We start from the raw sequence: 25,984 nt of genomic DNA, 5'->3' as shown, positions 1-25,984 counted from the left end.
GACTACAGTGTATGTCAGCTAACTTGACAATGAATTTTTTAAAAAAATGTTTTAAACCCTAAATGACAGGGTTTGGAGAGCTTCTAGGTTGGTAAATACAACAAAATGCTGGCAAAGTGTCACATGAAGAGGGGCAAGCTCTATGCGCTTCCCCTAAGGATCTCTTTCAGATGCTGTTCTAGAGTTGTACCCTTTATAACAAACCTGCATTGGTAAGTAAAGTACTTTTCCTTTTTTTTGAAGTTTATTTTGAGAGACAGAGTGCGCACACACACACACACACACACACACGTGTGAGCGTGGGGGGTGACGGGGGGCAGAGAGAGAGGGAGAGGGAGAATCCCAAGCAGGCTTCTTACTGTCAGCACGAGCCTGACACATGGGCTTGATCTCATGAACTATAAAATCATGACCTGAGCCGCCAAAGTCAAGAGTCGGGTGCTTAACCACTAAATCGACCGAGGCACCCAGGCACCCCAGTAAAGTACTTTTCTGAGGTCTGTGAGTTGTTCTAGCAAGATAACAAATGGGAGTGAGGCGGGTTTCAAAATCCCTGACTTTGTACCACATAGGACAGGAGTGAGAGTACCCTGGGGTTGGATGTTTGCAGCTGGCATCTGAAATGAGGGCTGTCTGGTGGGGTGGAACCCAGCACTGATTCTGGAAGGCAGTGCCACAACGGGACCAATTGTAGGACACCCAGTGGGAAAGCTACACCCGGTGGGAAAGCCACCGGGTACCAGGTGTCGAGAAGAAAAGACAACCTCACGCTGGCAACGTTCTATTTCCCGAGCCAGATGCTGGCTACCCAGGTCTGCTCAACTTGTCCAGGTTCACCGAGATGTGTACTTATGATCTGAGCACTCTTCTGTATGTGCACGTGAATACAAAGTTTATGTTTAAAAGCATGTCTGTGTTAGGGGTGCCTGGGTGGCTCAGTCGGTTGTGTCCGACTTCAGCTCAGGTCATGATCTCGTGGTTCAAATGTTCGAGACCTGCATCAGGCTCTGTGCTGACAGCTCAGAGCCCGGAGCCTGCTTCAGATGATGTGTCTTCCTCTCTCTGCCCCTCCTCTGCTCGTGCTCAGTCTCTCTCTCAAAAATAAATAAAACATTTTTTAAAATTTAAGGAAAAACATGTCCACGTTGTATGTGTGGGTCTGTGGGGTCCTTTGCCTTTAGGGTAGGTAGTTGGATGCTCACTTAAAGAGAAGAATCTCCAGGAGTGCCTAGGTGGCTCAGTCAGTTCGGCGTCCCATTTTGGCTCAGGTCATGATCTCGCAATCCGTGGTTTCAAGCCCCACATCGGGCTCGGTGCTGACAGCCCAGAGCCTGGAGCCTGCTTTGGATTCTGTGTCTCCCTCTCTCTGCTCTCCCCCACTCGTACTCTGTCTCTCTCTCTCAAAATTAAATAAATATTTTTAAAAATTTTAGATAAGGATCTCCAAAAATTAGGATATTTCTGCTGGTTAAAGTCTAAGAGAATAGAGCCCAAGAGAAAAATAAATAGAGCAGAGGGAGTGGCCCAAGCCTGTGTGTGGACAGGAAAGGGGTTCATCAAGAGACTGAGCGTACAGCCTTTGTAAAATTTTGTTGGGGGCTGGGGGGCACCATTTATGCTCCATCACTTAATGCAGGAAATTAGAAATGTAAATAATCTTTAGTCCAAAGTGGCTTTTAAATCCTCTAATAATGGAAAATCCGATAGCCTGTAGACAGCATTACACAAAGAATAATTCCACATTATAAAATGAAGAAAATTCATCAACTCTGGTTTTAACAGCCTCTTTTGTTTGTTTGTTTGTTTGTTTGTTTTTTAGTGGCATCTTCTTGGGGCTGTTCTCTTAACAGCACAGGGCACCAATTCAGGGGCCATTCAACCCTGAAAAATGTGATTTTTTTTTTTAAATTATAGCAAGATAAATTTTTCAGTTTTCCCCACACACAGCCATATATTGTACCTGAGCACTAATATTGATTTCTGAAGTCAAGTAAGCAGTCTTGTCTCCAACGTATTACTTCACCTTGAATTTGAATAACACGCCTCCACCTCCAGGGCTAAGATGCGTTTTGCCTCACCAGGGCGGCAGGCTCAGACCCTGCTTACCGCCACACCACTGTGAAACATTTGATTAGCAATCTGATTTCATCAAGCTAAGAAATATCATCAATAACTGCAATGCCCAAGTTCAAATAAAAGCCCAGCAAAAAAAAAAAAAAAAAAAAAAAATCACACAACGTTCAGAAAATTCAGGCATTCTTTCATCCAGCTTCACAAAGAGCTGACTTCATGTGAGAAACCAGACCGCACCACAAGCTCACAAAGATGAGTAAGGCGATGGTGAGGAGGGCCCTGGCTGTCAAACCACTCACAGGCCAGCAGAGAAGAAGGCCACGAGGACAGAAGGTTCTGCTATGATGTGACAATGGCAGGGCAGGCAGATTTTACAGAAGAGAAGATTCCACAGGGAGTCCCCGGGAGAACACAGATGATGGGAAACTGGAAGGACATTCTAGGCACATACAAAGGGACTTGGGAAAGGCTCATCCAATCAAACTCTAAAAAATTCTCTATGGGCAGTGGAAGAGGAGATTGGAAAAGAGGCTGTGAAGGCCATAAACTTCCAAAGGAATCTCGTCAGAAGAGTTTCTGTGTCTCAAGGGCACCCATCTGGCAGAACTGTGAAGGGCCGTCGAGGAGTGAGCTCAGGAGACCATCTAGAAGGCTGCAGTCGTCTGCGAGGAAAATAAGGGGCTGGAATGGAATGGGGAGGAAGGCTTGGTTCCAGAGATTATGAGAAGGTAGAATTAATGTTAGTTGGTCCTGACTGGATAGAGAGGGCAAGGAACATGGAAAAATCTAGGTGGACTCTAAAGTCAACAGGATTAAAATGATGGGAGGGGTAATAACAGGAAGGGCATTAGAAAGGAGGCAGACTAACACCATCTTGGACAAATCACCATGGTGACCATGAAGCCTTCCTGGGACATGTCTTTCTGGGACCTGAAGGCTTCTTGAGCACAGCCCCCACCCCCAGCCCCCAACACATACATTCTTTCTGTCTAACCACACCCTCAAGTACAATTGGGGCACAACGCCCTCCATCTGCACTGGATGGAGATAGGACCACTGTGAGTCTCCAACATCTCCTCTAGGCAGTCCTCCTGTGTGCTCCCAGCCTCCAAGGCTATAAAAGCAGGTCTCACAGGAGGTGGGATCACCCAAGATATGCTTCTGTCCCTAAGTCCCTTTAATAAGCCATTTCTCCTCAAACTGGATTTGCCAGCCTTTTCCTTTGGTCTTCAGACTCCTTGGGCTTTTGGGGGCTATTTTGTGTAGACCTCCCTTCCACAGAACAGGCGGGGACCACTCCTGCCCTGAATTATCACTGCAAACTGACAGACTGTAACTGCTCCCTCGGACCCCCACCCACACACATGGATTACCCCAGGGTTCTGGCTTGATGATACCCTGAGACAGAGAATGAAGGGAAAACTAAGCAACTAAACAAATAAAGGCAATTCAGGGTTTGGATAACATTTTGTTTAACACATGTGGCAGGGGGGGTGGTGCAGAGGGAGAGGGGTGCTGTGGGGAAATCAAGGGTACAAATTTCAAGTTCAGGGGCACCTGGGCAGCTCAGTCAGTTAAGCAGCCGACTCTTGATCTTGGCTCAGGTGACGGTCTCACAATTTGTGAGTTTGAGCCTCGTGTCGGGCCTGTGCTGACAGCAGGGAGCCTGCTTGGGATTCTCTCTCTCCTCTCTCTGCCCCTCCTGCTCGTTCGCCCTCTCTCTCACTCTCTCATTCTCTTTCTCAAAATAAATAAATAAATAAATAAATAAATAAATAAATAAATAAACTTAAAAAAAAAAAGAAATTTGAAGTCAAGTTGGCCCTTGCAGAACACAGGTTCAAACTGCATCGGGAGCACTTATACGCAGACTTTTGTTTTTGATAAACACTGTACAGTACTGTATAAATATTTTCTCTTATGATTTTCTTAATAACCTTTTCCTTTCACAGGCTTACTTTATCGTAGGAATACAGTATATAATGCATATACAAAATATGTGTTGATTGACCCTTCATGTTATTGGTAAGGCTTCCAATCAACAGTAGGCTACTGGTGAAGGTTTTAGGGAGTCCAAAGTTCTCGGATTTTCAACTACAGCCCCAGACCCTGCACTGTTCAAGGGTCTACTGCAGATGGAAATATGGGCCTTGACAGAAGAAAAGTGGTCGAGCCTGCAAACAATTTCCTATGTCATGTCTGTAAGGTTGCCGTGGACCATGTGTGAAGGGCCTTTTAGTGAGAGATTCATGATAGTGAAAAATTACAGCCTCCTAGTCACTTTTAAGGGAAAGTCACAATTTTTTCATTGTTTGAGCTGGGGTGGGGGGGTTGGTGCGGGGAGCAATGGCCTTTAGCATAAACAGTGATGTTCACTGTCACTATTGTGATGTTTAAGAAAAGTACACGGGAACTTCCGAGCTGGTATGAGAAAGGATATAAAAATAACATTGTAAGATTAAACCATCAAGGAAGGAAAGGCCTCCCACCACCAATCAAACAACATGACAGCAATTCTCCACCATCCAATAAACAAATTCCTGAACAATCCCTCCTCTTCCTTGTTCATAAGTTAAGTTACTATTCTAATTTGGAAGATTAACATTTAGCTACTCTGGTTTTAAAATGCACTAGAGATTTAAATTTTTTTTTAACTTTTATTTATTTTTGAGACAGAGAGAGACAGAGCATGAACGGGGGAGGGTCACAGAGAGGGAGACACAGAATCCGAAACAGGCTCCAGGCTCTGAGCAGTCAGCACAGAGCCCGACGCGGGGCTCGAACTCACGGACCGCGAGATCATGACCTGAGCCGAAGTCGGCCGCTTAACTGACTGAGCCACCCAGGAGCCCCAAAATGCACTAGAGATTTAAATGCCAAACTCAGTCCTGACTTTCTTTTTTTTTGCCCCCCTCAAATTCTCTGTCCAGAACTTCTTCTCTCAAATAAATATCAACTCCCAACTTCAGTGACTAGATTCAGCCCCCCTCCCCAGTTCTCAAAGCCTTTGACATGGACTCCATCCCGCCACATCTTACTGTGACCTAGACATGCTTCTGAGTCTCCAACCCTGTTTTATTTTAAAGATGTTATTTTTAAGTAATCTCTACACCTAACGCGGACCTTGAGCTCACCACCCTGAGGTCAAGAGTCACTTGTTCCGCTGACTGAGCTGGCCAGGCGCCTCCTCTCCAACCCTATGTTAACCTTTCTGAAAAGAAAATCATGTTTTCCCCCACGATTACGCCTCTCCTCCAGGACACCACTCACCAACGCTGATTGTACAACAGAGCAAAGAAAGATTAACTTCAGAAGCTTACTGGAGTGAAGGAGAATGAATGTTGAATGTCATGTTTAGTTTTGTTTTTAATTTTATTAGAAAAAATGATGTTGTCTGCCCAGCTGACCCTTCTCCTCTCTCCCCCCCCCCCCCCCGCTACTCCTCTCTGACCCTACTGACCTTCATCATGCTTCAAACACGCCAGCTCTGGGCATCAGCCTGGAGCGGCGACTGGGTCTCGGAAGGGAGAGGGAGGGAAGCAGTACGGCAGACTTCCCAGGGCAGCGTGAGTGAACTGGGCGTGTCCCTGGCTCCCCGGCCCCAGGCTCCCAGATTCCAAGTACCCGAGCCCCTCACTTCTGCCTCGGAGACCAGGCCAAATGAAGTCACGTCTCCTTACACAGACGTCGCCTCTTTAGGCACTTGCTACGTTACACAAGTGCTTCCTCCCTCATTTTCGTGAATGCTCCATCATCATTAAAAAATGCGAAATAACCATAATCATGCTTCTAAATGATAACCTTGGGGTGGCCCTGGGAATAAAGTCCAAGGAGAGTTTGACTGTCCTCCAAACTAAATTTCTAAAAGTCAAACCAAAAAACCTGCCTCACCAATGAAAAACTGCCTTATACCCACCTAGCGACCAAAGAAAATTTATTCCTCTGTCCCTTCTGTCTGAGACTTGCTGAGAAAATAAAAATCCCTAAAGGGTGAACCTGTCCATCTAAAGGTTACCAAGTACTGGACAAGTGAGATCTCTGGAACTCGGTTTTAGGTAGCAAAACTTACCAAATTGAAAGTGTGATAAATCCCCAGCATACTAGGTCAGAAAGCATCTGAAAAATTCTGAAGACCGTCTATCAGCAATGGTGCCCGTCGGTTCCCTTGTTTCTGTCCCACATGGTCACACTTCTTGTCTCCCAGAGCAGTGATAGCCCACAGCACTCACTCCAAAATTAGAGGGAATTATTGAGAACCTTGGTACCAGTGAGGGGTAAATGGTGGTTTTCTTCTTGTAATGAAGAAAATCAGCCATTGTCTCCTTTTGCTCCTAATACATTCTTGGGCTAGTCCGACATGGGAACTTTGAGCTGGATCTTGCTGGTAGTTTTACAGTCAGAGAGGAGTAGTCATTCATATTCAGATGGCAGCGTTTTCACCTCTTACGGAAAACAATTTCAGGATTCTCGACTCCCATCTCCTTCATATCCCTCATTAAGTACAGTTTGAATCAATTCTCTTGCTACTATTTTTTGGTGTTCATTTTTTGGTGTTCAAATACTGTGCATAATGACTCCGTCTCTGTTTTCGATCTGAGACGGCAGTGCTTTGTCTCTTGTACCGGTGCCGTGCAAACAGGTTAAGGACACCGCACAGGGTACCTTGTAGGGAAGACACCGCACTGCTCTGCGTCGGGCTTTGCGCCTTCTGCTTGGTCTTAGCTTCACGTAAAATCTACACAGAAATCTCTCCAACACACTTAGGCTCTAGACAACCACAAAGTCTGATGAAGGCCATTGCAATCACGGGAACAGCTCTAGACTGGAGGGCACAGGACCTTGGCTCACATGCTGTGACACCTTGGAACTAAATGTCATTTATTAAACGCCTTCTGGCTCGCTGCAGACTGTGGGATACTGAATCTCTCCATACTTAATCTGCAGGTCTGTTGAATGGAAATGAGGATTTCCGTCTGCAAACACCACCCACCCCTGAGTGTTCGCTCCGTAAGACGAGCAAGCTAATTAGCGGTGCAAGCACCATACAGGTGTCTGTTCCTTCCTGCTTCTTCCCACCCTCTTTCTGAACTTGCCAAGGTCTCCCCGTCTCTTCTAGGTCCTTGGGGTCCCCCCGAGAGGGACCTCTGCACGCAGAGTCTTTCCATTTCCCGCTGAACCATGCACACCTCCACCGGCTGCCAAACGGGTCCCTTTAATCTCAGCTCCTCGTGAGCGAATTCCCCAAAAGTTAATGACACAGCCATCTACCCAGGCCAGTATGCTCCGTGCCCCCTTGGGCCCCACTTAGACTCTCACCCCCTCCCACGCGACCTCAGGTCACATTCATTCTGTCTCCTACATATTTCTCAAGACTGTCTCCTCTGTCCACCATCAGAGACCGTCAAGTGTGACATTTTCCTGCTCCCAGTCCACGGCAGGCCTTCTAGAAGATTCCCACACCTCCAGAAAATCCTCCTCTTGCCCTACTTTCATCCTCTTGGCCCAACCCGGGAGTCTGCTGCACTTAGGTGAGAAGTTCCCATATACTTCCAGGCCTTTCTACCTCAAGTTTCTGACTTTGCCTGAGCCCTTTCTCTGGCCACAGAAGCTCGTTCAGCCTGAGTGTGGACAGGTCAGAGCACCAGGGAGTCAGTCTTCCAAGGACCACCATCAACCAATGAAGGACAGGAATTAGCAGACAGACATCTCAGCGTCCTTACCCCTGCACCGACAATTCTGAGATGTGTCTCATACACTCTGTGGCAGGACTGAGCCCTAACTGCCCACAAAGGACCCTATTTAAGAGTGACACCCCCCCTTATAAGCTCTCCTCTCTTCTGCAAGACCTGCCCATGCTTTCTGTGAAAACCTCCCAAATGACCTACTTGCAGTCAAGTCCATTTCTTAGATTCTCACCTAGCAAGCAAAGTTTTGGGGAAATCCAGATAAACAGGAATGAGAATGGCGTCAGATTTCCTAACAGCCACAGTGGAAGTAAAATGGCAGTGTAGAAATACCTTCAGAACTCTGAGTGAAAAGGATCTCCAACCAAGAATTCTACATCCGTCCAAAAGAAAAATTAAATGTGAGAGTATAATGAAGACTTTCTCAGACACACTGAATGTAAAACTGTCCTATAGTAAGAAATACACTTTGGGGTGGAGGCGTCTGGGTGGCTCAGTCGGCTGAGCATCTGACTTCTGATTTCCACTCAGGTTACGATCCCAGGGATTGAGCCCCACATCAGGCTCCACCCTGAGCACAGAGCCTGCTTGGGATTCTCTCTCTCTCTCTCTCTCTCTCCTCCTCCTCCTCCTCCTCCTCCTCTCCCCCCGCCCCCTTCCCCACTCATGTACGTGTGTATGCGTGTGTGCACTCTCTCTCAAATAAAATAAATGTCTAAAAAAATACACTTTGGCCTTGTCCGTGGTTCCTGGAACAGAGCTCCTAAAATGCTTGTTAATTTCCTAAGTGATAAAGAGGAATGTGACCACCTTTTAATATTTGGTCTTTTGTCCTCAAATAGCTCCTGTTCCTAAAACAGCTCCAGAGCCAAAGTGACAAAGTGTCTTGCTATTCATAACAAGCCCTTCCAACCACATCTGACTTTAAGCTACTCAGGTGACTTTCAGAAAGCTCTTGCGGGCGGGGGCCCCTTGCCCCCAATCACCAACCGCGTGATTACAGGGCAGCGAACTTTCTGTCCCATCCCCTACTCCCACACCTCCAGGGAGGGCAGATGGGCTGGAGGTTGAGGTCATTGCTAATGGCGATGGCTGACACAATCATGCCTGCATAATAAAACCTCTATTTAAAACAACCCCGCACAAAGCGGTTTGGAGAGCTCCCAAATGGTGAACCACGGAGGTACCAGAAGGGCACAGAAGCCCCACACGCCCTCCCTCACACCTTGCCCTGTGCATCTCTTCTATCTGGCTGTTTCTGAGTCGTACCCTTTACAATAAACCAGTGAGCTGGTAGGTAAACCATTTTCCTGAGTTCCAAAGTCGGAAGAAGGGCTCTGTGGAATCCTGTAGCCAAGACGATGGCTCAAGTCTGTATAATCCAACGTCTCCCGAATTGATATTTGGGCTTGAAACTCCTACCACAAGAAGCGTCGTTAGGAGCCCAGTTCATGGGCTCCTGAACTGTTCCATGGAACCCACTTTAGGAAGTGACAGTAACTTCCCTGGGTAAGAGCCCCTACCTTAAAGTCACCCAGAAGCTCCAGGCGATGAGAGGAGTCATGAAGCGGTGGGCTGCATCACCAAGGCTGCAGGAGCTGTCCTCGATGATCTGGGTGGAGGACGCCTGCTTCTCACCGCGGCACAGGCACCCTCCATAAAATGCCTGCCCCTTTAGGACGGTACCCTTACCATTAAGCACAATAAAGCCTGGAATAAAGCCAGCTGCAATCAGTGCAAAGGTGACAGACGTGTGCTTTTAACTTGGGCGAGGGGTACCTGCCAGCTTTGCTCCCCATGGAAAGTGGCTTTCGGTACAGCATTTTAAAAGGAAGGATGGGGCACCTGGGTAGCTCAGTCGATTAAGCGTCCAACTCTTGATTTCAGGTCGGGTCATGATCTCCCCGTTTGTGAGTTTGAGCCCCACAATGGGCTCCGTGCTGACAGTGCAGAGCCTGCTTGGGATTCTCTTTCTCCCTCGGCCTCTCCCCTGCCCACTCACTCTTTCTCAAAATAAATAAATAAACTTAAAAAAGATAAAGTTTTTTAAAGGAGGACACCTTGCCCAATTTCACAGAAACAATTTGGTATCACCATCCAGCTGTATAAAATAAGACTAAATGAGGGGCGCCTGGGTGGCTCAGTCGGTTGAGGGCCCAACTTCAGCTCAGGTCATGATCTCGCAGTTTGTTGGTTTGAGCCCCACGTCAGGCTCTGTGCTGACAGCTCAGAGCCTGGAGCCTGCTTCAGATTCTGTGTCTCCCTCCCCCTTTGCCCCTCCCCCGCTCACACTCTCTCAAAAATAAACATTAAAAAAATTTTTTTTAAAAAACACTAAATGGATAGCTTTAAACCTACAGAGCTCAAAAGTACTTTGTAGGTATTTGCTGTTTATCCTTGTCCCCATGGTGATGGCATGCTACGTGGTGATTTGCAACACAGGCTATGTCTTGTTTCGAAAACCAGGAGGGTAACTGAAAGCATAAAAATAGAGTTCATATATAAAACAGGCCACATTGTACAAAGGAGTCCCAGTGTATTATGGGAGTGGAGAAAGGTCCCTCCCCCGTCTTGTGGTACCAAGTAGTATTCAGCCACTGTTCCAGTCACCGTACTAAACACATTTTTGCAAAAACGCTATCTTCTACGTGGACAAGATGGATACAGAGGCTTAATACCAAGACGGAAAAGCACATCAATGCATAGGACATAAACATATTCTGGCATTTACTAGTGGTAAGTGGAGCTTGGTCCCTGAAAGGGAGAAGGGAATTGCTTCTACTCTGTCGAGAGCAATTTCCTGGTACAGGTATAATTATGGCTCCTGGAAGAAAATGTGCTAGTGCTGAGCAGTTAGCACAGAGGAGAGGGAAGGGAGGTGGCCTGCTGACTGGAAAATGTGTGGTACACAGTAAGCACTCAGTCAGTGTTTACTCAAGAAAGGAACTGCGTATTCTTGGAAAGGGGGCGGGGCTCCTAAGGCAGGGTGTTCACGAAACCCGGTGAAGGAAACTCACATGCTAAGAAGGGTAAGGGTTGCAAGAGTTTAAGTCCCAGAAACCAACTAAATATTTAAATAATAATAATAATAATAACAATATTTGGTCATCTGATACATAAACTAGAGGTCAGCTCCAAAGGGTTCCCAAACCCCGAAGAAGTAGGTCTGAACGCGGTGGGGAAAACCCACCATCACACCATGTTGCTAAAAATCTCGTTAATAATAACTCGCTCCTCCCACCCACAAAACAAAAAGGGCTCCAATCAGTCACTCCCATTTACAAAGGGGATGTGAAATACTGAGGAATGGAAGTGAAGAAAGGTGGGAATCCCTCACAATCTCTCAGGTAAGCTTCAAGGTCAACTGCCATCCACGCACACTCTCACCACCAAATGGAAGGGAGACCAGTCAGAGCCCCTCCGCACTGAAGCCCCCTCACTCTTCCCCCTAGACTCACGGAGCATCATGGTCCCACACATAACCCCATAGGTACGCCCGCCTTTCAGCCAGCAGTGGGTCAGCGTGGCAATTTCCAGAAATCTCTGGGCATTGGTAAGACTCTTTGACTCTGGGCAAATGAGCTTCTCTTCTTCTTCTCCCATTTGTAAAACTAGGGACATGCCATTGATTTAATTTTGAGGATTTGTAGATGAAGCTTATAAAATATCAGGTTAAAATCTACTACTGAGATTTTCAGAAGCGTGGGTGTCAGAACTGGGCCATTAATCAGGGTTTGGAACATGTAGGCTTTGATTGCAATAGTTACCATGGATGTAGGCATAATGGACACACACACACACACAACTAATGCTAAGTGTTGCTCTGGGTGCTTGTCTGTGCCTCACAGGAGACTGGCGGCTGAGGAGTTGCTGACGCCCTCGAGGACCAGGCCCTTCCTGGTCTTGCTTCACTACACACTAGCAGAAGAAATGGGGAGCTGGGAAGAGCAGTGGCTGTTTCTTCTCCCCCCGCCTTCCCTGTCACCCCCAGCGATCAGCACAGACATTCCTGACAGGAGGCCTGCCCCCAGCCAAGCCCCAGTCTGGGCCCTACCACAGACTTGTGATGAAACGCCCAGAAGGGGTAACCCAGTTTTAGCTTCTTCTGGAAAAGCAGGAGTCTCTTGTGTGCCAGAAGTTCACCATTGGTGCAGACCCACGTCTTCTCTAGAGTACGCTACAGAAACGTTCACAGCTAACTCTGGAGGCAGCGGAATCAAGGAAATACTGTGAATCTGTTGGGGCCTCTGATGGGCCAAGAAGGAATGAGGCCCTGCTTACAAAAAAGGGCGGCGTCTACGAGAAGGGAGGTTGGTGAGCCAAAGCCTGAAGCTGGGGGAAAAGTAAAGATGAGGCAATCCCAACATCCTCCTCTTCAAAGAGGATCAGATAATAAAAGCACCTAATCCCAGGCCTCAGTTTCCCCCCCCCCAAACTTTGCATTCTTCCTCAGACCCACACCCAGTTAGCTGGATCCCTGCCCTCACCCTCTTTGGTGGACGCCAGAAATTTGACTGAGGGCAGTTCTCCATGCTTCGGCAGCAGGGTAACATGGGTCCCTGGCATTCTGAAACGGATCTCCTAGCTCGCCTTCCCACTAGACACGTTAGTGCACACGGCAGGGAACCTGCACGCACACAGGAGTCTGGAGCGAGAAATAAAGTGCATTATGGGTTATACACAACTTTGTGGAGTAAAATCTTCCAAAGGTTTGGAAACATCTATGTAACTCAAGAGCTTACAGACTCTTCCATCGTGAAAACAAAAAAGTAACTTCACACCCCATCCCTGGGCTACAAAAAAAAGAAAACGGTCCCCAAAAGAGGTTTCCTGCAGAGGCCTCAACCCTCCACGAGCTGTGAAAGAATGCTTCTCTCAGAGTGATTCTCCTTCCAGTGTATAAGGTGTGTAAGAAAGCAGGAAATTAAGGGGCGCCTGGGTGGCTCAGTCAGTTGAACGTCTGACTTTGGCTCAGGTCATGATCTTGTGGTTTGTGAGTTCAAACCCCACGATGGGCTCTGTGCTGACAGCTCAGAGCCTGGAACCTGCTTTGGATTCTGTGTCTCCCCCTCTCTCTCTGCCTCTCCCCTGCTCACATTCTCTCTCTCTCTCTCTCAAAAATAAACAATAAAAAGAAAGAAAGCAGGATATGAAAAGATTCTTTTTTAAAATGATTCTCCTCTCCAAGACAAAACATCTTACTGGTATTCAGCCAGCCTCGAATTTTCCAATCTCTCAGTACTAAGGTGAACAGCAAAATGTACACTCCCAAACTAGTTTTTATTAGTAGAATTTGGGGCCCAAAACAAGACTTCCAAGAAATTACCAAAATCCTCTCTGTGCTAGAATTCCGTCGGACAACAGGCCATCCCAACGAGGGTCACTGAGATGTGGAGAAGGCTTGCTTTACACATTTTTATCACATGTAGTAAACTTTGACCCGGATCCCACAGTCCACACTGTCCTCGAGGTAAGTCACGGTCAGCGAGGGAAGGAAAAGCCTGCGTTTCCCCGTCACAAGGGGAGTGGACAGAGCCAGACGCCAAGCAATCCTGAATCTTAGCGCAGCTTCTTAAACGTGACCGGCGCCCTGTTTCGCGAACTCACCCTGGCGCCTTCTCACGTGTGTTCTTCAAATACACGATCCCCTACAGAGGGTGAGGCTTGGGGGCGGGGGGGCGCATTCGGAAACGTGCTTCCTGTCCCATCTCCAAAGCCCCCTGTGACGGGGAGCCACCACGCAAGTGCCAGAGCTGGTTCATCAGCTGGACCAAAGCTCAAGTTCCCATGCCCCGGGATCAGACCGTGAGGACGACGGACCGACCGCATGAACGCTTCGTGCTCCGGTCAACACAGCAAGCCGTGTGCAGGTTGTAGCTGTTAGAAAACTCAGGAGTGTGACCACTCGAGGGCAGTCAGCCAGCAAGGTCGTGACATTCACACATCTCCTCCCGGCCCCGCACCTGCTCCCTATCATGCATCAGGAGTCCACACAGCAAGTTCCTTAGGAATGATCACCGAACGATGCTGGGAATAAGCCAGGAGCTGCATCAAGGAAGATAGGGGGGAGAGGGGGGGAGGGGGGGAGAGGGAGAGAGAGAGGGAGAGAGAGAGAGAGAGAGAGAGAGAGAGAGAGAGAGAGAGTGTGTGTGTGTGTGTGTGTGTGTGTGTGTGTGTGTGTGTGTGTGTGAAACAAGTCTGGCTTTTGCTTACATTTTAAAATTCTGCTTTAAAAAAAGCGTTTATGGGGCGCCTGGATGGCGCAGTCGGTTAAGCGTCCGACTTCAGCCAGGTCACGATCTCGCGGTCCGTGAGTTCGAGCCCCACGTCAGGCTCTGGGCTGATGGCTCGGAGCCTGGAGCCTGTTTCCGATTCTGTGTCTCCCTCTCTCTCTGCCCCTCCCCCGTTCATGCTCTGTCTCTCTCTGTCCCAAAAATAAATAAAAAAATGTTGAAAAAAAAAAATTTAAAAAAAAAAAGCGTTTATGATTGTCAATACCACATAAGCCACAGCAACACAGACCAGGCTATTTTCTCTGCAGCCTGTCCGAGATTTCTAAGGAGCCCTAAATTCACTATACTTCCTGTTCCAATGGTTCTAAAGACGGTATTTTTTCTCACGCAGAAAGTATTTAAAATATCAATGAATATCATCAATCCCAAAATACTATTTCAAAACAATCATCATTACTACTTTGCTCATGGTGGAAAGTGTAGCTAGTTAACTGCCTCTAAAACGCATCTCAAGGCACTGCAAATCAAGTGGAAAGTGTAAGGAAATCACGCCGGCCAGTTAAGCTCGTATTTAAATACGGCACTAAAAATGCATTTCACACCCAACTTCATCAATCACCAACCAATCTTAGTTTGCATCTTGGCTACCAAAAGAAAATGGGATTTGTTTCCCTGAAGAAATATGTCACAGCTCTGCTTGAATTATTAAGCTTTACTATTACGGAAAGAAACAGAGTCAGAAAGAAAAAAAAGAGAGAGAGAGAGAGAAAGAAAAGCAAAAGCAAAAGACCTAAAATTAGAGGCAGATTGCCATCTACAGACAGACATTAGCACTGCTCATTCATACAGCGTCAGAAACCCGAGTATCAGTAAATACCAACAGTAAAAGACAACACGTATGACTACAGTCTTAATCACAATGAAAATCAAGACAGCCTACCAAGCCTCTTTTTTGAAACTAACATGAGAATAGAATATAGGTGACCATCATCGGATCAAAAATTTGCACAATTTAACATATGACAGGAGAGGAACTAGACATTGATCCTCGCTCTAAAACGTAACACTTTGAAAGAAAACTGAGTCAATTACTTAATTCCAAATTTAAAATACTGCTAAGTAGGGGGAAAAAAATGTTTCATCTCTAACATCAAACTCTCGCTTGCGTGTTTTACTCGGTATTTATATATACTACAGAAGGATCACCACAGTAAGTGTAGTTAACATCTGTCACCATACCCAGTTACAAAAAAAAAAAAAACACTTTTTCTTGTAATGAGGACTTTTCATATCTACTCTCTCAGCAACTTTCAAATATGCAACATGGCATTAAATTCTTGCATTTTGCACTCATCTTGACTCACCACATACCTTCCCATACATTTTGCTTACCGTGCCTCTTGCTTTTACTTTTCTAAAGAGTAAGAGCCCCCTTGGGATAGGACTATCCAAAGGCTTGGTTCTAACTACTAGGATAAATGACATTAAAGCAAAAAGCCACTGCAATAAAAAATGAATATGAAAGTTGACTTAAGGAATCCAAAAAGAGAGAGAGATTGACTACTATAACCCGGAAAATTGTGATAGCCAAAGACATCTGGAGGGAGATCTGATAGGGGGAAATGGCTCAACTTTCAAAAGCATGGACTTGACACTAATATCCTTATGCTTGTCAAGGGATGATTTAATCTAGTGAACTGCACGAAATCTTTTTTTTTTTTTTTTCATTTTCCCTGGAAAAAATTGTTTTGGGAAGCCAAGATTCATTTTCCAGGTTACATGTTCTTTCTATCAAGATGAAAAGACACAAAATGCTTCATCTCAATTCTTATATACGCTTATATGTACTGAAGAAACTTAAACGGATCACGTAAGTTTCTTACTGGGAAAAAAAATCCACTCCTCAAAACCATCACTTGACAGACACTAGCCATCGTTCCATGGAACAATGAGATACGGCGGTTAGAAACCTATGGCCCACACGTTATAACATGTCACTGGAACACACACACTTACCATGGGCAAGTGGGCAAGTGTTACCTAAAACACCAGCCAGGCTCTCCAAACACGGGAGAAGAACAACCATGGGTTTCTACCTTCTCTTGGCGCTTTAAAAAGAAACGACGCGCTTCAACGTTCAACGGGTTATTTTCATCCCCACGGCGATACGGCTGTTGCTGGAAACCACAAATTTCTACAAAAGCAAAAATCCTGATCATCTAACTTTTTAATAAAGGTCACTTTCCAGTGAAAGAGGGAACTGTTGACACAAACTTGTGATTCCAGGTCTCCCCACAGAAGAGAAACAAGGTAAAAGTTCCCTTTCTTAGAAACAACTACTAAATTGAAAGACTTTAAATGGATATGCATCGGGTGGCTCAGTTGATTAAGCGTCTGACTTCGGCTCAGGTCATGATCTCGCAGTTTGTGGGTTCGAGTTCCGCATCAGGCTCTGTGCTGACAGCTCAGAGCCTGGAGCCTGCTTGGGATTCCGTCTCTCTCTCTCTCTCTCTCTCTCTCTCTCTCTCTCTCTCTCTCTGCCCCTCCCCTACTCGTGCTCTGTCTCTCGGTCTCAAAAATAAATAAACATTAAAAATATTTAAAATAACATAAAAATAGACGTATGTTAGAGGGAGGAACTGGGATTTTTCACAGGCTAAGAAGAGCCTCTGAGAAAATAAGCAAGTAACATTTTCCAAAAGCCTTTAGTAAAAAATATCTGTGAAAGTTTAAAAGAGGTCCTACTTCATCATGGGTTTCAAAGTATTACAGAGACTGATCTATGTTGGGATGTCCAACGTTCATTCACCAATATTTACTGTCTCCTATCAGATCTGTGCCTGGTGTTAGGAATAAAAACAAGACAACTGGTAGGAAGACACAGCACAGGGGGCTTCACCATCTAGTATAATGACTGACATAAAGCCTCTTATTTTTAATGCTCATGAACATGGAATGTCATGTTCTTGAAGGCTAGCTTTCTTTGTTTGGTGCCTGCCATCAGCACACATTCACTAAACATTTGTTGACTACGTTTTACCTTGGCCTCCCCTGTTTCATAGCCACCAAAAGGGATTATACAAACTTAAAACAAAAGCAAACTTGAAAGCAAGACCCTTTTTTTTCTTTTTTTTTTTTTAAGTAAGCATCACGCCCAGTGTGAAGCCCAATGTGGGACTTGAATTCACGACCCTGAGATCAAGACCTGAGCTGAGATCAAGAGGTCGATGCTTGGGGCATCTGGGTAGTTCATTCAGCTGGGTGTCTGACTTTGGCTTAGGTCGTGATCACATGGTGTGAGTTCAAACCCAGCATCAGGCTCCTCGCTGACAGCGTGCAGCCTACTTGGGATTCTCTCTCTCTCCCGCACTCTCTGCCCCTCCCCCACCTTCAGAATAAATAAATAAACTTAAAAAAAAAAACAGTCAGATGCTTCACTAAGTCACCCAGGTGCCCCTAACACAAAACCTTATCATGAACCCACATTTTGAAGATAGCTGATGGGGCCCCCAAAAGTTAAGTGACTTAGCCGAGGTCCATAGCAGAACTGTAAGTAACCAGAATCTAGGACTCCCCGTCCCCAGCTGGTCTTCTGTCACCGAAACCTTGAAGAGGTCAAGCTCCCTCCATTGTCTCCTCTGTCACTGGCTCACTCAGGCAGCCCGTTTCTTTAGTCTCACGCAGCTTCCCGACAACTCTTCCACCACGGGGACCACATCATGTGGACCCCTACAAGTTCCCGTGTCCCCTCAGCTGTGGGGCGCACGTTAGCCGGAATTCTAATGTGACTCTGCGCGTCGACCTCAAAATAAGCTGAAGCTCCCAGGTGGAAGACAGAGCGCTGGCCAGGAACTCGAAACCACGGCCCATCCCTCATCTTCCTGGGTGCCCAGCCCGGCCCCTTGCGGGCATGTGAGTGGATCCCGGGGTGAGTGGGGAGCAGTGGCCCGGCCAGCCCTCCATGCCCGCAGGCTCACCCCGCTGACACTGTGCATGGGATGAGGCCAAAAAGAGCCCACCTTCCCAAAACCACCGTGAAAGTTCACAATCTGACTGCACAAATTTCGTACCGATGAAAATTTTTTTAGAATTATTTTTTAGAATTTTTTTAGAATTATTTTATTTTAGAATTATTTATTTTTATAGAATTTATTTTAGAATTATTTCTGTACTGCTAATGCAAGATACAGAACCAGTTTGGGTACATACTGTCTACTGGTAAAGTTTTGTAGTATCCTCTTGGGTATCAGTAAAATTAGTAAAACATCTTTTCGGAGAAAGGAAGCTGTGACTGACAGTAACTCATGATCGATGTGGACGAGGGTGGTAGACACACGAGAGAGAGAGACCAATGTCAACAGTAGTTGGTCAAAACGTCAATCAAGCCCTTTCAACAGAAGAAAAGGATGACAAAATTTACCTTTTTCTTTGATGTAAGACCACCACAAGAAATATTTTATCTCAGAACCCGTGTCCTTGTACACGACCTCTAACTATAAACAGAAACTTAGCAGGAAAAACAGAAGAATCTTGTACACAAAGATTCTTCCTTGGAAAACTCTCCCACGTGATGGTCAGGAGTATCTTCCGCGGGTCCAGAGAAACAGATCTATTCAAGAATCAAAATCGTATCATAGCCTTAAGAGGATAAACAATAAAAACAAGGTAATAGCAGGAAGGACAAACTTACCGCTGTCTGGAATTATCTGTGGTGAATTCTTTAACTTCACATTTTGTTTCCCTTTTTTGGGTTTTTCCAAATTCACTTCTTCTTTTTTCCCTTTCCTCTTCGGGGGCTGAGGGGATGTGTTGTCGCTGGATCCAACTGTTGACTTGGACTGACGATCATTTCCCTAAGTGGCAAAAGATTGGAGACCCTTACCATTGGCTAACGAAATCCCAAAGCAACTCCTAGTCCATAGGAGTCATTAACCAGCAGCAAACGGGGCAGGGGCAGGGGCAGGGGCAGGGGCGGGAGACGAATGGATTCTGCTGAGTCCCCGCTCTCCGTCTTAATATCCACGTTAAGTTCTCCAAGGCCCACAGGAAGGGTCTAACAGAGGCAGGAGAACAAAAATAATAGCTAAAAAGTGTTGAATACTTAACATGTACCAGACATTCCAGAAAATTATTTCAATCCTCACAACCCTGGGAGACGGGCGCCGTGTCGCCCCACTGCAAAGAGGAAGCAATGAGGTCATGGAGCCAGCAAGCCGCTGCCTTAACCATCCTCTCCCTCCTGTGACTTCTGGAAAAAGCAGCAGCTATCTGTTGGCTGAGGAATCGCGACAGCCTTCAGTTGGATTCACGGGTCTAGAGACACCTCCTCAACCAGCGGTCACCGTGAATGTGCAGGTGTCATCATCCAAGGACACACACACTATGCCTGTAAAAATCCTCAAATCCATACTCCTCCGCCGGCGACTGCCACGCTCGCCGGAGATCACAAATCCAGAGCGACACAGACACAGCGACTTAAGACCACACCTGGGCAAAGGCAGCCACCAACCGTCACACATTCGTTGGAGCCTCTGGAGATGAAGACTCTGCATCTGTAAAGCAGGCTCCTTATCACGAAGGTGAGGTTGAGTTTCGAAGGCTCCCATCACTGGCCTAAGACCAGCTCCCGGGGCGGGGGCGGGGGGGCAGGGGCACATAACCCACCACAGGGGTGGCTACCACACGCACCCACCGAACAGCTGTGTTCGTACTCCGTCACTGCTTGGCCATGCCTACGGCAAGAAACTCCCTCCTACCAAGAGCACCTTGGTCCCTTCGGTGCTCAGGTGCTAAGCCCACCTGCGTGCAGAAAGCGTGAGGCTGCAGGTGGTAGAAAGAATGAAAGTTCTAGAGACCAAAGCACCTGGCTCAGAGCCACTGCTCTGCCACTAACCACCGAGGGGACCCTGGGCTAACTAACTCCTGGCTTCTTTGATCCTGGTTCCTCAGCAGTTACGTGGGGCCAACGTACCTGCCTTCAGGTCCATCACGAGAAGGAAATGGTAACACTTATAAAATAACTAGTACAGGGGCGCCTGGGTGGCTCAGTCGGTTAAGCATCCGACTTCGGCTCAGGTCGTGATCTCGCGGTCCGTGAGTTCGAGCCCCGCGTCGGGCTCTGTGCTGACGGCTCAGAGCCTGGAGCCTGTTTCAGATTCTGTGTCTCCCTCTCTCTCTGCCCCTCCCCTGTTCATGCTCTGTCTCTCTCTGTCTCAAAAATAAAATAAACGTTAAAAAAAAATTAAAAAAAAAATAACTAGTACAGCGCCTGTCACGCAGTATTTACTCAGTGAGCATCAGAGTGCTTCTTCCAAGAGCAGAGTTAGTCTCTTTTTCTTAAAAATCGTATTGAACTCACACCATATTGGGTGAAATCTTTATGCAACATCTGTACCATGCTAGGATCTGAAAATAAATGTAGTAATATTAAATACACAAATCTGCCTAGAAACCTATTATAACTGCTCATTTTAAACATTTATATATTCAGCCATCCAGAAGCATTTAAATGGTTTTAGCCATCACCCAATTATGGGTAGAAATATTCACAGCCTTACAAATGAAGTTATTTATGCTACTTTGTCGTAGCCTACAAGAAAATGAATTATGCATAGATTTATTAACAGTATGAAAACTTGTCCAAATCTATAACACTCCTTTGCATAATTTAATTTCCTATTCCAGCCGCAATTTAAACATACGTTTCCATTTAATTATTGCATTAACAGCAACCACAGTTGTTGGTTTTTTTCTTTCCTTTTCTCCAATGATTCTTTCTCACAAGGCCATAGGCTGCCTGGCAGAAAGACAGACAGGTAACATGATTATAGTAGAGATTCCAAAACCATCAGCCAGGCCTCATATCCCCACCTATTTTCAATCGAGTCTATCCATCCCGAGATTTTAAAACTTTAAGAGCCTTGGATGAGTGAAGTAACCCTTCTAGCAAGCCTACTGGAATGTTCAGAGATGCTGTTGAACTTCCGAGGATTAAAACGAAGCTGAATGTAGAAGAACCTCTCTGAATCTTGGCAGGACGGCCTTTTACAGCTGTCTGGGAGAAGTCATTTTCACAAGGGAGAAACAGAAGCCCCATCCTGCAGTGCCTGAGATTCACACGATTTTAAAAACAAGCTCTCTTGTAAACTATACAGGAAGTTCTGATATACTACATTACTGACAAGGACACTCAAAAGGGCGATTTGGGAGCATCAAGAAAGGCTGGTGACTTCCAACAATATAAGGCACAGCTTTGGAAACCGACATCCACGTATCCAATTATGGAAGCACCAGCTTGCATTCTCAGGGATCTTCCTTTCTTTTCTGAGACTTCCACACGTGACTTAAAACATAGATACATAAATAGAGAGTTGTGGCTATTTGGGGGGGGGGCATAGGTAAGAGGGGAGTTTTGCTATCTTGTACAGAAAAAGCAGTATGGTTGAGTACTTTCTTACATTCTAAGTACCCACTTGACACAAATATGGTATTACTGTCACCATTTTACAGATAAAGGGGATTAACTCTCTCACGGTTACCCAGGTCTGGTTTTTCTACACGAAGTTGCCTGATGCCAAGGCACTGCAAATATTTATACTATGGCATGATTCCCTGAAAAGACCACCTACAAGTGACAAATTGGGTCAACATGCCTGAGAATAAGGAGTCAAGAAGCAGCCTGATTTTACAGCGTGTCCTATGCAAACACTGGACCCCGTGCGGTATCTCGACCACTGCCCTGCCTCTTGCCCCACACACATCAGTGTATCCGACAGGAAAAGCAATCTGCTGGCTCAAATAAGCAAAAGAACTGAAAAGAACCCTTCCATCTCCCCTCACTCTACTGAAACTGGGATTTTTTTAAATAGTTCCCTCGGCTCTTTCCAATAAAGGCCACTCAACTCATGACCACAGGAAACACATTCCCAGTCCCCGTGAACAGGTGCCAAAGGCACAGAGGCCATAAAACACCAAGTTTCGCGAGGGATCTACCTCACGCGACAGCCTCTGCCATGCGTGTCTTTCAGAGACGCACCCCAAAGGGAGACTTCTAAGCAGGAAAGTAGACCCCGAATCAGGCTGGCATTTCTTTCACTTGTGAATCTGGTGATGGTAAGTGTGCAAAAAAAAAAAAAAAAAAAAAAAAAGTCCTTTTATCCATCCTGGACTCAAGTTTCCCAAAAGGCAAAATAGAGCTTTGGAAACATCTGGACCTTATCTTGCTTCACAGTGACTTTGGGATACACGGATAATCGTATTGGTTTTTTTCTTTTACCAGAACTTTACCAATTATAATATTGGAATCTGTAAACTACTCATCACAAGATGTAACAGCCACATGGTAATAAACAAGAACAACTTTTAGCCTCTGGTTTTAGTTTTCAAATCTCTGAGTTCGCACATCTGCCACTAGGGGGCACCCTGACACTACGCGGGGCGTCCCGGCTGCTACACCACAGCCTCCCATATGATGGGGTGTGTTTCCACTGTGAACAGAATTTAACACCATTCACGCATATCTTCCTTCTGTTTTCAAGGCTAGAACTGCACGCTAAAATTACTCTCCATTTGCTCGCGTCTGTGATTCTCCCAGCACTAGGCGTTCGTGTAAGGAATGGCTTTCTGGTCTCATCCTGCTCTGCACGGGGCATTCCTTAGGGGCTCTGGAAGGGCCTGCATGAGCCCAGAAGCCCTCACCACCCGCACTCCCTACCACAGGGTGGATGCGGCTGCGCTAGGCACTTACACACCAGCAGGGGCCCCCTGTGCAGACTCTGGTAGCTTTCCGCCCCGCTTTTATTTTTTTTTTTTTACTAAACTCTATCAGGCCACCTCCCGCACTCCCCTTCCTTATGCAGTAGAGCAATTCCTAGAAAGCCTGGTGAGAAATGAATTCATAAAAACCCAGTTCTGCATCCCCTTTGATCCGTATCACGAATTTGAGGGCGCTTTTCCCGCTGACTCGGCAGTGATTCCCAAAGCCCTGAGCTGGGTCTCCCCTGGCCGCTTCTCTCCCACCCCCACTCAGTGCCAAGCGGCTAATGATCTTACAAACATGTACATTCTCCAGGGACCCAATTAATTAAAGGAAGGAGTAAATGAATCCTTCTGTTAAAAACTAAGTTTGTGACTTTGGAATCACTGACCAAAGACCGTCTCTCCATGCAGCTCACTGCCCGTCATTCACACACCTAGACAGGTTCAGTGAGCACCTGTTATGTGCCAGGCACGTTATGACTCTGCTCAAATACAACCCCCTAAAGGAGGGCTGTCCTGACCACCCAGATGCTGCAACATCCTCTCACTTGCTCTTCCCATTCCTTGATGTATCTTTCCTCAAGCTTATCCCTTATCCTCAAGCTTAATACCAAATGCATTGTCTGTTTGTTTCTCTTTCTCCTCCTCTAGAACGTAAGTTCCACACACTTCGTGTTTTCTCTAGAATCTCTGCCTCCCTCTCCGCACAAGCACTAATACAATACCCAGGACATAACATGCACTCAAGAGATGCCTGTTGGATGAATGCATCATTCAGTGACAACAGCTACAATATACTCAAGGAAGAATGGTCACAGACATCCATGTCACCTGCAGCCACCTGACCAAGTCACCTGCATCACATGCCTGGGTCCAGCCACCCACTGCCTCTGTTCTTCCCCAATCCACTTCTCTGCAGACACCACATGCAGAGTGATTTCTCAAGTAAGTCCAACATGGGGCATGTGGGTGGCTCAGTCCGTTAAGCATCTGACTCTTGATCTCGGCTCCCAGGTCACGATCTCACGGTTCGTGAGATCAAGTCCCACATCGAGCTCTGTACTGACAGGATTTGCATGATACACAAAAATGGGGTGAAGGGGAGGGGAGATACCTAAACAGTATCAGTGCCCAGCATTAGCTTATTTCACAAAATACCAACGGAAAAATTTTGCGTAGTTAGATCAGGGGGAAATGTTCAGACAGGGGGACATGTCAAATCCATTCTGATCACTGCCGGTCTTTCAATCGCAAGAGCAGAAAGAGAAGCCTCAGCCAGAAAAAGCCATCCCAGCAGCACTCCAGCTGGGATGAGACTCATCACTGTGAGGAGGTACCACAGGCTAAGAAGTTAGGACTAAATGCTGGTCACAGTTCCCCCAGGAGAGCAGTTTAATGGACATCTGCTGAATTAACAATAATTACTGTTAACAATAATAAACAATTATTTGTTAAATAACAAATAAGTGGATGAATGATGGATAGGGAAATATTTAGAGTGCTTCTCAATCTTTTAAAGAAATATAACAGGATTGTCTTCTTTTTTTTTTTTTTTAAACAAAGACTTCCTCTTTAATCTTTGCCAGAGACAGAAAACCAGACTGAGAAAGACCATCAATGTGACATAATACAGCATTTCTTCTACTTCTTGGGGGTTTTTTATTTTTATTTTTTTATTGTTTATTTATTTTTGAAAGAGAGAGACAGAGCATGAGCAGGGGAGGGGAAGAGAGAGAGGGAGACACAGAATCTGAAGCGGGCTTCAGGCTCTGAGCTGTCAGCACAGAGCCCAATGTGGGGCTCGAACCCACAAACCGTGAGATCATGACCTGAGCCAAAGTCAGAGGCATAACCAACTGAGCCACCTAGGCACCCCTTTTTGGTTTGTTTTTTTTAAAGTTCATTTATTTTGAGAGGGAGAGAGAGAGAGCAAGCAAGCACGCGCAAGTGTGGGAGAGGCAGAGAGAGAGGGAGAGAGAGAATCCCAAGCAGGCTCCTGCTGTCAGAGCAGAGCCCGATGTGGGACTCAAACTCATGAGCCACAAGATCACAACCTGAGCCAAACTCAGACGTCTCACGGACTGAGCCACCCAGGCACCCCGCATTTCTTCTACTTTTATGTATCACTTCCCAGATTTCAACTGCAAGGTAAGTTATATCAGGCCTGTATACAAGGAAAAAGATTGCCTACTTTGAAATCTGTATTTTAAAAATGTTGGTTCAAGGGGCACCTGGGTGGCTCAGTCGGTTAAGTGGCCGAATCTGGATTTCAGTTCAGGTAGTTGGTGGATTCGAGCCCCTGGAGCCTGTTTGGGATTCATACTCTCTCTCTCTCTGCCCCTCCCTCACTCCCGTTCTCTCTCAAAAATAAATAAACAAACAAACGAACAATAAACAAATAAACAAACAAACTCAAAACAAAAATTAAAATGCTGCTTCACTTTGAAGACCTTAGCTGTAACACTAATGTTCTAGCATTGTTTCACATAAGCGCTCACATGCCACAAGGCAGGTAAAGTTTTATTTCTTCAAATTTAATTGAAACCCAGAGGACAGTCTCTCTGTATCACATCGAAATATAGAACATTAATGAGTAAAGCATCTGATACTTACACTCCCTTTAGACTTTCTGGATCCTACGATAGGAGGTAGTGAAGAAGACTTCTGACTGCAGAAACAAATTGCAATTTAGAAATCTGAACGTTATTTACAAATAACACGTAATGCCAGATAATTGTCATTCCAACTTGTCGTCCTGACCTGCAAGTCAACTGGTGACGGACATCGGTGTCTCACAAAAGCACCACATGCTTTTTCCCAATTTCACAAAGACCACCATAAAGTTTCCAAATTGCCCTCCAAGAGATTTTTAAACTATTTTAATCAATGCTCCCTTATACTTTTAGTACCACCTTAAAGTGTTTCATGGCATTTTTATTCAAATCCCCCAATTTTCTATATGCATTTCAAAAAGTCATTTCCTAAGCTGAGTAATTTTGCCAGATTGAGTCAAAAACAGTAAATTTCCATTCTTTTCATAATGTCTGCAGGGTCGACCGCAGAAGCTCAGACACAGCAAAACACTGGTGTTTGCTTCCATTCAGGGAGCTTCTAAACCAGTCATTCTCTACAAAAAAATAAAAGTTCTCCTTGGCTATAAGAATGCGGTTTCAGAGATGTCTGTGTTGTTAGGAAGCGTCTTGGAACCCAGTGAACCTCTGAAAACAAGACCACACG

The 25,984-nt window shown here is 45.9% G+C and overlaps 1 protein-coding gene across 1 annotated transcript in view; it reads right to left on the bottom strand.

The window, feature by feature from the left end:
* Positions 1 to 25,984, bottom strand: part of DCDC2 (doublecortin domain containing 2) — a 163,268-nt gene that overhangs the window by 80,172 nt on the left and 57,112 nt on the right. The window contains exons 7-8 of the mRNA XM_053904848.1: positions 25,361 to 25,415; positions 18,681 to 18,843 (exon numbers count right to left, since the gene is read on the bottom strand). Coding sequence (XP_053760823.1) covers positions 18,681 to 18,843; positions 25,361 to 25,415 — 218 coding nt within the window. The remainder of the gene's footprint in view (positions 1 to 18,680; positions 18,844 to 25,360; positions 25,416 to 25,984) is intronic.

Source organism: Panthera pardus, unplaced genomic scaffold (genome assembly GCF_024362965.1).
Source record: "Panthera pardus isolate Hobbes unplaced genomic scaffold, ASM2436296v1 HiC_scaffold_17, whole genome shotgun sequence".
In the NCBI taxonomy this organism is placed as follows: Eukaryota; Metazoa; Chordata; class Mammalia; order Carnivora; family Felidae; genus Panthera; species Panthera pardus.
The sequence above is the reverse complement of the archived record's forward strand: the minus strand, read 5'-3'. Positions and strand labels throughout refer to the sequence as shown.